General features: G+C 40.1%; 1 protein-coding gene across 6 annotated transcripts; it reads right to left on the reverse strand.

Annotated features, from left to right (window-relative positions):
- Positions 1 to 226: 226 nt before the first annotated feature.
- clcc1 (chloride channel CLIC-like 1) lies at positions 227 to 13544 on the reverse strand. Of its 6 annotated transcripts, none has more exons than XR_015119215.1 (13): positions 12566 to 12686; positions 12209 to 12271; positions 9383 to 9512; positions 9190 to 9297; positions 8438 to 8548; positions 7984 to 8205; positions 7196 to 7336; positions 7013 to 7112; positions 6294 to 6391; positions 5503 to 5649; positions 3642 to 3884; positions 1209 to 1411; positions 227 to 925 (listed from the first exon to the last, which is right to left on the reverse strand). XR_015119215.1 is itself a non-coding variant. In XM_086224144.1 (12 exons), the coding sequence occupies exons 2-12, from the start codon at positions 12244 to 12246 to the stop codon at positions 1331 to 1333; spliced, it is 1776 nt and encodes a 591-aa protein (XP_086080270.1). In that variant the 5' UTR covers positions 12247 to 12271; positions 12566 to 12686; the 3' UTR covers positions 227 to 1330. The 6 variants fall into 6 exon arrangements, 1 of the variants encoding a protein (XP_086080270.1); XR_015119211.1 differs by having other exon boundaries at positions 3285 to 3884; XR_015119214.1 differs by lacking the exons at positions 9383 to 9512; positions 12209 to 12271 and adding an exon at positions 13406 to 13544 and having other exon boundaries at positions 3285 to 3884; positions 12566 to 12699.
- Between the last annotated feature and the right edge of the window lie 797 nt (positions 13545 to 14341).

Below are 14341 nucleotides of genomic sequence, written 5' to 3' on the forward strand. Positions count from 1 at the left end.
GGCACCTGAAGAATGTCAGATATTTCCTGCACTGTTGCAGGGGTGTGAATAAGGTCGATCATGATGCAACCTTGCTTGAATACTTCAACAATCCAATGATTTTTAACTAACTCAGAATTCGCAGCGATGCAGTTCGGCTTAAAAGGTTCGGACGCCGAGAAACGATACAACAAAATCTCACGCAATTTGACGCTGACTTTCTTCAAATTCACAAACACAAACAGAGCATATTTTGAACATTTAATTGGAATCAAATTCAGTTGAAATACGCAATAAAAAAATTTAAATAAAAAACTTATCACTGAATGTTCCAGACTTCTTACATGCTCAACCATAAGACAAGCATACAACATGATGTACGCAAGGGCCTACAGTACAGGAATGCACAGACGATCCAGATAATCTTGATGGATGAATTGTTAACACACTTCATAAACATGCAGAGAGACGTCTCAGTCTTGCAAACAAAACGCATACCCGGTTTATAAAAAATGATGCAACATGACCTTATTATGAATAGAAATAAAGAGCCATTTTTTTTCTTGAGGTACACATAATCAAACAGTCAATCGATACAAATGACAGCAATGTAGATAAAAATCAAGGGGTGTTATTCATGGTTAGTTACACATATAAAACTCTGAACTAACAGTTCATACGCAGTATGTTCTGAGGAGTATAACAACCCAAACAATTTTCAAGGAGTTCAAACAGTGCTGGCAGATCCAAGGACATCACCATCCATCACTGGGGCACTGGAAGGTTCACGCCAGAACACAAGAGATTCCTTTGCTTTGCCTTCCAGTGTTAGCCATGCTTATGTTTGGTCTGTCCCTGGCTCCCGATGTTACATAACAGCAAAATTACCATCAACATGTCTGACTGCATCACTGACGCGAAGATGTCCATAATATAAGGATGTTACCTTTAAAAAAAAAAGAGAAAAAAAAGAAGGAAGAAGCATTTCTTTATGATTTCTTCAGAGACTATTTGATCGATACATTTTTAGTCTTTAGTGTCACTTAAATAAGTGCTCAGTGTTTAAAATACAAAGACTGTTATGGAGATTGTTGCATCAAGACTATTTATTCTTATAAAGGTATATTGTAAACAACAAGACTAAGTGCACACGCTGTCAGCAATTCTGTTGTCCAGCACTGGCATTGAAGCTCTTAAAATAAAACAGAAACCAAGTAAAGAGGAATTACCTGCACCGCTGTAAGGATGAGCTCGATGATCATTCGTGGCAACACAACACACAAAGTTCAGAAAATGCACCAGTGATTGATCATGACCATCTTGTAGAGTTGGGCTAACAGAATCTAGAAGTCTATGCCACTGTTGTTGGAGATGTCTCCTGAACAGGAACGCTGTCCGCTTCAACTTCCGACCTTGAGACAGCAGGCGAGACCTACGATGAGGATTCAGATCAGAAATGTGTGACTGCACATTCTAATTGAAATGTTTTACAGTAATATATTCACAAAATAGGGGTTTACGTGTATTTAGAGGTGTTTAACTAACAAAAATGACATGTCAGTTAGGAAAATGAAGCTTTAGGAGAACAAGCATTTAGTTGTATACTTGCAAGTCTTTATGTGGCAATAAAAATCTACACATTAGTTTATTAACATGCAGTGGAAGTCAATCTGGAGCTGTGGCATACAAAATTCTTAATCTGTTTATGTCAAATTAATAACCCCAACTACTTCCTTGATAGGGAGAGAAAAATGCATATTTGGTACAGAGCAGAAACGTCTGGTAGAGAGGATGTTCAATTCAGCCAAGTAAATAACCATGACTGAAATCCACTGCACAGATGGCTTGTGCTATTTAGGTTGAGAAAAATCCAAAGGATAATTCCAATATTTTGAAACCTTTCCCCTTTTTTAAATTATGAAGGTACAAATCTTAATTAAATTGGTCCAACATTACACAAGAATAATACAGCCGCCAACCAGAAACATCTACGACAGGGAAATTGTCCAAGTTAAGGTAGTTCGTCCACAAATGTGCGAGTCTTTCCCAGATTGACACTTAGAGGTCCTTGTACTGTGATTGGTGCAGTTTGTTTGTCTCTTACAAGGGTAATCCAAAACAAAAACAAAGCCATGAAGACGCTTTTCACCAAACTTGGTGGAGGCTTGTGATGTGGGCCAAGGAACAATCTAGGTGCATCTACAGGAAAAATTGCATTTTTGTTTTATTGGGTTTGGCTGAGGAGGCGGCACGGTGGTGCAGTGGTTAGCACTGTCGCCTAACAGCAAGAGTCGGGTTCGAGTCCCGGCTCGGGCACGGGATCTTTCTGTGTGGAGTCTGCCTGTTCTCCCTGATCCTGCGTGGGTTGTGATGGACTGGCGACCTGTCCAGGGTGAACCCTGCTTCTCACCTAAAGGCTGCCGGGATAGGCTCCAGCCCCCCTGCGACCCTTAACAGGATACGCGGTAGAAAATGGATGGATGGTTTGGCTGAGATTTTTAGGCTCCAAGTGACTGCCTATCAGCCAGAGGCCTCCGTGGAAGTGTGCGCTCTCTGAGGGCCCTCCAGTTCCTGTTCTTTTAAGTGTCCGACAGCATTATCAAATGGATCCTGATAAAACATACTTGGATTCTAATGGAAAACTACTTATTGAGCTTTCATCATATTCATGCCATGTCTTCATGGTTTCTGATGCCAGGGCAACAAGTTAATTTTGCCAATAACGTCCCGTCCGCTTGTTTGTGCCAGGTCTGTCCCCTCTTGAAAAAGCTTTTTTAAAATCAGTAAAAAGTGCTTTGGTTAAGGATTTCATCTCCTAGCCCTTCGGTCACATTTACAGACTTTTGGGATCATCTCAGTACAGAAGCACCAATTTTTGTAATGAAAAACTTGTCTTCCCAACCTATCAGCGGCGTGTACAAGCTCTAACACGGGTATGTGCCTCATTGTAGTCATTTCATGCTTCCAAGTTATGGTATTGTAACTCAATACTGGACCAATAATTCAATACATTTATAATTGGGAAACTGCCCAGGTTTTAAACTAAAAGAATTATCCTTTAACTTTGGCTAAGAGCTACAAGATCCTTCCCAGGGTGACTGGCTTAACACCTCCACAAGTGGCAGTTCTTACTTAAACATCAGGCAGGACAAAAACTGCAGGTTAGGATACACTTATTTACCACATTGATGCATGCGAATAGTCACCATCCCACACGTGAAACGCTGAGAGCAGAATCACAAGAAACACAGAAAAGGGTCAGATATTAGCATGAGTAAAAAGATGTAATTTTAGACCAAACTCACCCGAAGGTGATTTTTTGCTTGGGTTTGTGGGGTCCGCCTCCTTACAGTCTTGGATGGGGATATTGTCTGTTCTCTGCCGAGTTCCTCTGTCACGCATTTCGTCTTTGATTGAGATGACTTATTTTCATCGGGTTTAGCTTTTAGTTTGGATATTTTGGCCTTCTTCGATGAAATATCAACCTTAGCACTTGCTCCTGTGAGCTCCTCTAATGTGTCCTGCGGTTTTTCTGAGTCAGACTCAGTTTGAGTGTCAAAGTCACCGAAAGCGAGATTGTGTTCCCTTTGCTCTGCCTCAGGGCCACCCTCATCCGTCTCATCCTCACAGTAAGATGAGTTGACAGTGCGCAGTGTCTCCACCTTGGCAGGTTCCTCCCTGGCTCTGTTAGGCCGCCGCTGATGAAACTGGTTCCTCTGTAATCTGCCACCATTGCCTCTCGGTTGAGGAGCTTCCCTTTCTGCGAAATGGTCTTCATCCTCAATCATTTGACGATGAGGTTGTGGTCGCTCCAGCTCTGGAGGGGGTGGATCCCTTCTCCTGCGGCATAGAGGTGCAGTGATGCCGTACTGGAAGGCTGCCTGCACACCTCCATACATGCAAACCTGTAAAGGTTTCAAAATGATTCATTAGCACATGAAATCTATACTAGATTTTCTACTGTGCTGGACAATGAGTACACGTTGATACCAGCAACATCATCAATGAGCTCTTGTACTGAAACATAAATCGCTAATAGGCTACAGTGAGGAGTGTTGATGCAATAGCTAATAAAAGGTGATAATCATAGATGGGGAATGAAGAGTGTGAAAGAAGGGAAGGAAGAGTTTGAGGGGTCAGTTTGACTTGTCAACTGTGCTGACACTGTTAAAGAATTTCTCCAACTCAAAAGCAATACTCTTGTTTTCTTTTAAGGCACAACAAGTAGCATTTTTCAACTTTTTTTTTTTTTTTTTTAAAAACAAGAAAAAATTGCCAAAAAGATACAGAGAGCCATAGTGTTGCTCGAAGGGAACCTGGCCGAGTTTTTCCCTCACGCGATTCACCAATGCCATGGAGAGATATCCATCTATCTATATCTATATATATATATATCTATATATAGATATCTCTCCATGGCATTGGTGAATCGCGTGAGGGAAAAACTCGGCCAGGTTCCCTTCGATATATATCTATATATATATATATATATCTCTCTATATATATATATAGAGAGATATATATAGATATAGATATATATAGATATATATATATATATATATATATATAGATATATATATATATATAATATATATATATCATATATATATATCATATATATATATATCATATATCTATATAGATATATATAGATATAGAGATATATAGAGATATCTAGATAGATAGATATATCTATATAGATATATATACACATATATATAGATATATACACACATATATACATACACACACACACACACACACACACACACACACACACACACACACACACACACACACACACACAGTACTCTACAGAAACAGACATACACTTCTAATAGGCCAAGAGCGGTGATTGAGAGGTAATATGTGTGTCTATGACTGATGCCTGTCACCATGGTTACATATGCACTCTGTCTACCATGCCAACACGTGTGGTTCTTTGAGTTAGGGTCAGTAAAATGTTGGGTCCTCCATAGACCTGGGTGGAGTGACTACCTCCTACTTCCACTACAGTGTCTTATGTTAACTTTTTTTTAACAAACAAAAAAAACAATGATACTCATTGTGCCTTTAAAGGACCAGGGTGTAGGTGTTAATGGACTGCAAGATGTTAAGAGCATAATAATAATAATAATAATAAAAAAACCACTGCCGCTTTTATTTTAAAGGCAAGTCTTTGCACTGGCAGAGATACAAGGAATTTCTGGTCAAACCCCGTTCGCATAAATTAGATCAATTAAAAAAAACGAATTATTCATTTAATAAAAGACAAAGGGTTACACCTGTTCATAGGAAAAGTGAACTTATATGACTTCTGCTGCTGTGGCGCAATATATCAACTAAAATTAAAACAATAAACTTGACGGCAATCAGAACTGGATTTCCAAGTGTTCCGTTTCCATTTCCTTTCTAAAAAGTTATCTTCCAGAGATACTTCCGTTCAGTCATTCAGCTTGATATCAGACTGCTATACATTAGATAAACACATGGTACCAGTATGAATTCATCAAGGGTCTTTACCACAATGGAGAGCACGATGGTGAGAAGAACTGGGATCTGCAGGGTAACTGGTAGGTCTTTGAGAAGGGCTCTGAGAAACTCACTGATCCCCTGGCCAAAATGCTTCAGCGGCTCTGTGATGAAGGTTGTCAGAGTAACAGAGATCGCCTAAACAGAGAGACAGATCTAGTCTTTTAAAAAGGTCATATCAACAAATGTCAGGAACTCAAAACCAACACACATGCAAGAGTAAGAGAAGTGTCCTTCCTTTAAATGCTGAATTAGGACAAATTCATGAAGGAGTGAAATACTTATTCAAAAGTGCATTTATGTACAAAAACAGCCTCAAACTTGGCATCGTCCTAATGGAGCCACACCCAGTGTCTGCACAGACTTTATGCTCGGACACTATAAATACAACCTGTTCTCACCAGCTATGGCGGACATAATGGTAGTGTTAACCAGTGCTTTGTCGTTTCTTGTCATCCTCTCTCCTCGGTTACACACTTATCATGCTGACAGATTGCGTGGTGGCAATGGAAAAAAAAAATCTATCTATATATATATTTATATGTTCACTTTTTATCCAGATGTAGAAGCCTAGAGCAGAGAGTTGCCAGCTAGAGAGAAATACTTCCATTTGCTGGACAACAGCGACAGTTAGACATTTGTTGTTCAAACCGTGTAGCAATTTGGCACTTCAGTGTTTGGGCATTGACAAAGGTTACATTTGTTTGTTTCTAACAGCCATTTGATGCTCAGTATTATATGCCAGTGTTCACCAAACATGCCACTACAGTCCGGTCACCTACCTTTGTGGGCGGCACAAGCAGAATGGGATTGACCATGAGAACTTCATAATATCTCTTACAGGGGTCGTCCTGTAGAGTCCAGGTGCTTCTGAACCACTCTGCCGGGAGACAAAAGAGTCAGGGCAAGAAAAATGATCTCGCTCCATCTTCTTTTAGCTTCTACTTCCAACAGTTCACTGTCATATCTGTGGTTAAGAGGTGCGACTAGGATGTCACGGTAACTTTCATTTTTCATTACTGCAAGACAAACATGTTATCATGCTGTCGCAGGCAGTGCGATGGTTTCTGGCTAATAGGTGTAGTTTTATCTGCAGTGGAGACGGCTGGGGTGAGGTGCGAAATTAAGTTGCCAGAGCTCCTTGTGTGACCATCATCCTTTGCGCTTCGCTTGTAGTAGAACAGCAAAACTAGCTGATGCTGTGAGTGACAAAGTTTTTGAAGTTGAGGAAACTACGCAGGTTTTAAGTCTGACGTGCAAGCATTATGGTTGGCTTTTTTTGTCACATATTGTAATAGTCAATGTCATACTGTTTAATAAATGTCTACAGGTTCATTCGTCTTTTCTTTAAAATATCGCAATCAGGATCGAACCATGGACTTGATACTGAGGTATTTTCCTAGTGTGAGATTTTGATATCGTTACATCCCTGTTGCAGCAGAACTAAGAAGAGGCCGGTCTCACTCAGCTGAATGTGTAAACAGGCTTGTTCTTGGCTTACCCTTTAAACTATCACTCCAGTCAATTTTCTTCACTCCAGTGCACTGCTCATATACTCTGTCCATCTTCACAACATTGTTCTGGTGCTCAGCAAAGGTAATCTGACAAAAGAGATGTAATACAGGTGTTTCAAACTCAGGTCCATCTTAAAAGAAATACTGAAGGGTGAATGAGTTGTAATGACCTTATATAGATAGAACCAGTTCCAGACAACACTGACAATGAGGCAAATAGCCAAGAGTCTTTGGAACTGCACAAACCAGGAGACTGTTGACCACAGCTGAGTGCACACGATCATGAATAAGATCAGAACCCACAGCCCCATCTGAAATACAAGAAGACAGAACAGAATTCACCAGTGCCGGCTGGTTTTAAGTGACTGAAACCCAGTTTAGCTGACAGAAAATATACCAAAGACATCTTACAAACTTGAAGAGGATGGCCACCATTCATGAAGGACCAGGTTGTAAGTGATGCAAAAGACACTTTGACAACTAATTTTGGTGTCTGGACTGAGACACATCAGTATCAAACCACTTTGAATTTCAATTGTTTTAGTTTGGCCGTCCAAACTGAAAAAACAAAAATCTGATTTGGTCCGTCATTGTAAACAAGCTTAATCATTTGGATTTATGGTTTGCTTACATTTAATATGATGGTTAAAAAAAAGACCGAGACTCAGATGAATTTTCTCCATCAGTGTGAACAATAATAATCACATGGAATCTGATATTTTTCTGACACTGACCTCTAGTCAGTTAGGGAACAACCAACAGAACTTGACAGATCTTCACAACAAATCTGAAAAACGCTTTGAGGATTTTAGTGTGATCACAATCAAACACAGCAGCTCACTACTATGCATATTTTATGCAGCTGTAAACAGCGTCTACTTTTTCCACTGAAACACATGGATTTAGAAATGTTTTCATATTTTAGGAACCAAGACTTCCCTTTCATGAATGATCTTACTTGTAGAAGTGTGTAAAGCTCCACACCAAAGGTGTCTTCAAAGTGCCACTTCCAGGCCTTATAGTCATGAGGCCGAAGATCCAAGAGTATCTGACTGATGGCGTTGTCCAGAGCTCCGGTCCTCCGGCTGTCTTCAGAATTTAGAAATGTCTGAATCTCAGTCAAGGCTTCTCTGGACAGCTGGATCTTGGCATCATAGACCACGTCTGCAGAGGCGCTGGGCTGGGGAGAGGATAAGAGTTTACCAAATACGTTGTGCAAGTTCCCATTCAAATCATGAACTTCAATATTGTGTCTTAGGCTTGAATATAGCTGAACCATCTCTGGTATCACATTATCCAAAGAAGGCTACATGATTATCACAAGGCAGCTTTGGTACTCAACAGGAGTAGGTACTAGTAAACGCCTCCAGAAATCACACAGTTCATCAGGAAAAGGAGAATTGACAACATACCAAACCAACTCGATTCATCTCCTTCAGGAGTCGGTTAAGGAATCGTTTGAAGACTGGATTGCATGTTGGCTGCTGTGAGATGATGGCGTTCTTCTTCTTTAAATTGTCAATCTGAAAAACAGAAAAGCACAGTATTTGTGATGACCGATTCCCTTCAGTTTCCTTGTTTGCAACATAGGTTCTAAACCCTAACCCACTACTTTTGTCTGGTTTGATAAGGCTAATTAACAAAAAACAAAGAAAAGAACCTGCACTATGTAAATGCATGTTTTTGCATTTATTGTTTTCAATATTTATGGTTTTCAATTGTCATGAAGCAAATTGTACAAATAAAAGAGTGTTACTCAATTTGATTAAAAAAAAGGGGGTGCTGGTTTGCAAGTACTGAGAGCCAAGGCGAATTCACCATGGAATCAATAAAATCAAGCCAACAACGTTTAGGCAACACATGGCCTTCCTCAGGGCATAAAAAGGTTATGCACAAAATAATTCTAATTTTGGACGTGTGACTTCACCTCAAGAAAAAAATTCTATTGTGTCCTTTCACCTCAGTCACTGTTACAAGGAAACGAACTCCACTTTCACGAGTGTGTAACCGTGTTCAACTCTGCTAATGGCAACTGATCTGCGAAGTCGGTCATGTGGACATTAGTGGTGAAATTGATGGTAATTGAAAATTCTTCACTTAACTCAGTTCATCGCCACAGAATTCGGTGTGTTACAATGTGTACGCAACAAATGCTTGCGGTAACCTGAGTCTGTAAATCATCCACTTGCAGGCGGCAGGCTGTCAGCTCTTCTTGGCTGGAGTCTCGAATGTGAGCTCTTCTTGTTGTCGGGACTTGGTCGTAGTTTGTCGCCTGTGAAACACAAGTCACGCAGTGTCATGACGGTAATGTGAGCGTGGCTACAGAAGATCGGTAAACATATCCACCAGCATTCTACCTCTGCGGGCTTCCTCATAGATTTGGTGCTGGCATCGTAGTTGAGCATGTCATAAGGGTCTACCCAGTCTTCAGCCTGCTGCCCGGTAGCTCCAAGAGACATGTAGCAGACCAGGACGGCGAGGGACATCCTAGTTCCGAGGAACATGATACCGCTCAGTGTGACACTCCAGCAACGGATGAACGAGGGTTCGGTAGCTAAAGCTAAGTCGAAGCTAACAAAACAAGCATGAACTCTAACCTTTTATTTACTTCCGGAAGACTCTTTCAGATTCCTACCGCTGACGGTCGAATTATTTTGCTAAGTAAAACTAACGTCAACACTGAATGTCGAACCTGATAAACAAGACAGCTAGTTACGATCCTACAGAGTCGCTTTCGTTTTAATACGCCACTCTTCCTCTTCGAATAGTGGGGATTGTGTATTTGCACCATCTGCTGCTCAAAATCTGGAGTTACAAAACACTTTTCCCGTTGAGGACCACAACTTAAATTTAAATGTCTTTTCTCCGTTTAACACTGTCTCTCTTTAACACTGTCTCTCTGCCATTTACTTCCTCTTCAGTCACTCCAAACCTTCGTCCTGTTCAAAATTATACAATATCAGGTTAATTTTCTGTGTTTTATTATTTTCATTATTAAAAATGTTATTGTTACCATTTTAGTCAAGAGTTATCTGAATGGCGATCTTATTAATTGTATTACGGTACCATATTTATAAAGGTTTTACTGTAAACTCAGATGTGACGTCATCCTGCTGCGTATGTGTTGCTATAGGCTGAGTAGCCTTTTTGTTCATGCTTGTCTCTACCGACAGAGCTACAACCAAGAAGCTGCAATTTTAGGGACCAAAGTATAAGTATGCTTAAAGAATAAAGGCAACATTTAGAATGGACTGAAATTTCTTTTTGAAGATGTAGAGAAAATATAAATAATAAAGTGCAAAAAGGTCAGAAAATATTACACAAAATAAAAAGCACAAAACAATACAAGATTGTCAAACTTGTCGCTCTCATGAAAAGGACTGGGAATAAGTTCCCTTGTTTATTAATCCCATCCCTTCTCCATAAATCATTATTAGATCATTAAAACATTACATTTATATTATTTCTTTACTTATTTTCCTTTTCTTAATTTAAATTTTTTTTTTTTTAATTACTCACATCTCAGGTCAACAGGTAATGGTGCCACACACAGTTGGACACAAGCTAGGTTTCCATGAGTATAAGGGGAAGTATTACAGGTCTTACATGGTGTACAACATGAAAGCCAGTGAAGCTAACACACTAGCCTGGCAAAAGGGAAAAGTGTAATGTAATGGACCAAGATGGCATCAGACAAGTTGTGAGGCCTGAAAACAAAGAACAAGAGAAGTTGAAAGACAATGTGGTGGATTCAGGTGCAACATCAGAAAGTTTGAAAGCTGTCATTGAAGCTCCATTCAGTGGAGTTGAGACCAAGTACGGTGGGATAGCACAATGAAGAGAAATGACCATGATATGTTGACCTGACAAAGCTGGACACCAACTCAGCTGACCAATGCACTATGCATTCCTTTATACACATGACCTCTTTTTTAGTGGCATAAGCAACAAATAGAGGGGCGACTATCACTTTCAAGAAAGTGGACAGTTGAGTGGTTACCTAGGATGGTAACAGGCTTGGCATTCATAAGAGTTGTCCGATATGAAAGGTGTCACAACATGCAAACTTGGCATGAAATACCGGGTCATTCCAGCTATGAAGATGTACAAAAGGTAAAAGGTGTGGTAAAAAGCATGTGGATAAAAGAAAGTGCAATCAAACCACCTCAGTTATGTAAAGTTTGTACAAAGGTAAAGTTCACCCAGATGAGAAATGAGGATGGGGAATTGGGGGTAGATGAGTCTACATCACTCCAGAGTGATATGGAGGATTAGATAAATACAAGGCTAAGTTCTTAGCAAAGACTACAGTCAAAAACCAGGAAATGACTACGACACATTCTCATCCACAGCAGACAGGACAGTGTGAGTGGTCAAGCAAAAGACAGCACAGGAGAACCGAGTCTTCCACCAAATAGATGTTAATTGATAATGAAATCTAAGTAGAGCAACCAGATGGTTATGTATAAAAGTCAGAAACAGGTGAAAAGCTCGTATGCAAGTTCAAAAAGTCTTGATATAGTCTTGAGCACTCCAATAGAAAATGGTCTGCTTTGTTACGTGGAAACTAACATTTCCTGCTGATTACTGTGTATACAAGAGACAAATTTACAAAAATAACAAAAAGTTTATCTCGATAACATGGTTTAACAAGCTGACCATAGCTGCTAGCAATGAGTTCACTGTAAAGTGTAAAAGGGTTGCTCACTGAAAATTTCAAAAGGAATGATCTAGGAAAGTTATTTTGAACAAACAGATGGTCAATGCAAGATATCACAGAGGAGACCCATGAGCGTAATATTTTAAATGCAGGCTTGCAAGTCCAGAGAATCCATATGAGCCAAAATTTACGTGTACACAAGATGTAGATAAAAGGAAAAAGCCAAGAAAGTACAGAGGCATTTTTTTCTTTATGTGTTTAATTGTATTTTTAAATTTTTTTTTTTTTAAGTGTACCAAAATGCTTTTTCCATATGTTAAAAATCACAAAATTTTTCATCCCTGGAGGATGGCCCCCAGGCTCCCCACAGGGGATTGGTTTACAAAAATTTCACAATTTCACCCCTAATGACTTTGCATGTATTACCCCCCACCCCCCCCCCCCCAAACTAAAATACTCTAAGTTCCAGATTTAGAGAAAATCACGGAGCAGCTTGAAAAGAAGCAGGCTGAGCTTTACTTGCCCTCTTGATGCACTTGTGCTGGTCTGTGGAACCACCATCAGCTGGCTTTTGGTGCACAGATTTCTGTAGACGAGGTAGCAGGGACAGAGAGAAGCTGAGCAACAGCCACGGAAGTTAAAATATCCAAGGACTGGCTCAACATTGTGCTAACATAGACACTCGGTGTCAGGTGTTTTTGCGACTAACATGAGCAATGGCAAAGCCATACTAGCCTATCAGCACTATACTAGCAAGCTAAGCTAACCAGCAGCAGACAACAACCTGTTCCACAGCATAAAGGTAGACAGCAACACTCCTCATTCCATCATCTCCCCCACACCTTGCAAGCTGGTGAAAGCCAACTCCTCATTCACTCACCCACGATGGGTTCTGCATCTTGTTGTTTTCCTGGCTTCAGAAACATTCTTGCAACTTGGTCTGGCATCCACTCAGCGGGCCATGTAGGTAAACACCTGAACTTCCCCTCTGGCTCTCAAAAGCCACACCATGAGCTACCATGAACATGACAAAACAGCAAGTAGCAATAATAAAACATTATTACAGGCAGAGTGAAGGAACTCAGACTCACATTTCTAATGGACCGAGAGTAACGACTGAGAGTGATTATGTTTGTCCTATCATAATTTCTTTCTTCTTTTCTTTTTTTTAAATTACAAAGGACCCATTAGCTAAAGCTTAGAAAAACACATCTCTTGCTTTCACACTGGGCACGTGCATGCCTCAGGTTTAAAATCTGAATGTCGGCGGTATTAATCGATGAGTCAACTAGCTTTAAAATACAGTATACTGAGCCCAAAGTATGTAAAATGAAAAAATATGTTAACATTCCTTTGTTATCAGTAAGACCTGAGCTTAATAATCCCACTAGGAGGTCCTGGAGCACAGCGATGTGCATGAGGACAGATGACGAAAAGTAGTCCATCGTGATCTACAAGATGCATTGTAAGTGATTTTGGAGGCAACTGATTCACAATCATGCCCGATGTCAGACACTGGCAGATCCAAAAAAAAAAAAAAAAGACTTCCGTTTCAGTCCACAAGTTGTCACACCTTGTTTTAGACTAATAAATATATGACAATGAGTAGAACCCCCTTAATTCTACACACTCATACAAACATGTTCATACTTTTATCACTACTCTTACTATACGTAAAACGAATGCATGGTGACAGTGTGAATTTATCAAGGGTCCTTACCAAAATGGCGAGGACGATGGTGAGAAGAACTAGGATTTGCTCAGTGAATGGTAGATCTTTCAGGAGGGCTTGAGTAAACTCATTGATCCCCTGGCCAAACAGCTGCAGTGGCACTGTGATGAAGGACGTTAGGGTCACAGCAACTGCCTAAACAGAAAGAGAATTTGTATGTGTCATATCCATACAAAATAAAGTATTCAACCCAAATACACATTCAAAAGTGATAGATGAATCAGTCTCGAGTGCTAAATAGGAACAGATTTATAATTATTAACCATTTAAGTGGAAAAAAAAGTTTTTCTAATAGGTTTTCTAATGTGAGGTATATGATGCTCAGTATTATATGCCAGTGTAGTCCAAACATGCCACTACAGTCCGGTCACCTACCTTTGTGGGAGGCACAAGCAGAATGGGATTGACCATGAGAACTTCATAATATCTCTTACAAAGGTGGTCCTGTAGAGTCCAGGTGCTTCTGAACCACTCTGCCGGGAGACAAAAGAGTCAGGGCAAGAAAAAGATCCAACTCTTATTTTCAGCAGCGCTCTGTCATCTCTAGGGGTTAGCGTTGCTACTAAACTGCGAAGTGCCGGTCTCACTCAGCTAAATGTGTAAACAGGCTTGTTCTTGGCTTACCCTTTACACTATCACTCCAGTCAAATCTCTTCAATCCAGTGCACTGCTCATATACTCTGTCCATCTTCACAACATTGTTCTGGTGCTCAGCAAAGGCAATCTGACAAAAGAAAAAAAATGTAATAACGATGTAAATGTAATACAAACTCAGGTCCATCTTAAGTAGCAGGTGAATTAAAGTGTTTTTACTGACCTTATATAGATAGAACCAGTTCCAGACAACACTGACAATGAAGCAAATAGCCAAGAGTCTTTGGAACTGCACAAACCAGGAGGCTGTTGACCACCGCTGAGTGCACA

This window comes from Aulostomus chinensis, chromosome 14, assembly GCF_037954235.1.
Source record: "Aulostomus chinensis isolate RoL2024-O1b breed Wild chromosome 14, RoL_Achi_v1.0, whole genome shotgun sequence".
Classification (NCBI taxonomy): Eukaryota; Metazoa; Chordata; class Actinopteri; order Syngnathiformes; family Aulostomidae; genus Aulostomus; species Aulostomus chinensis.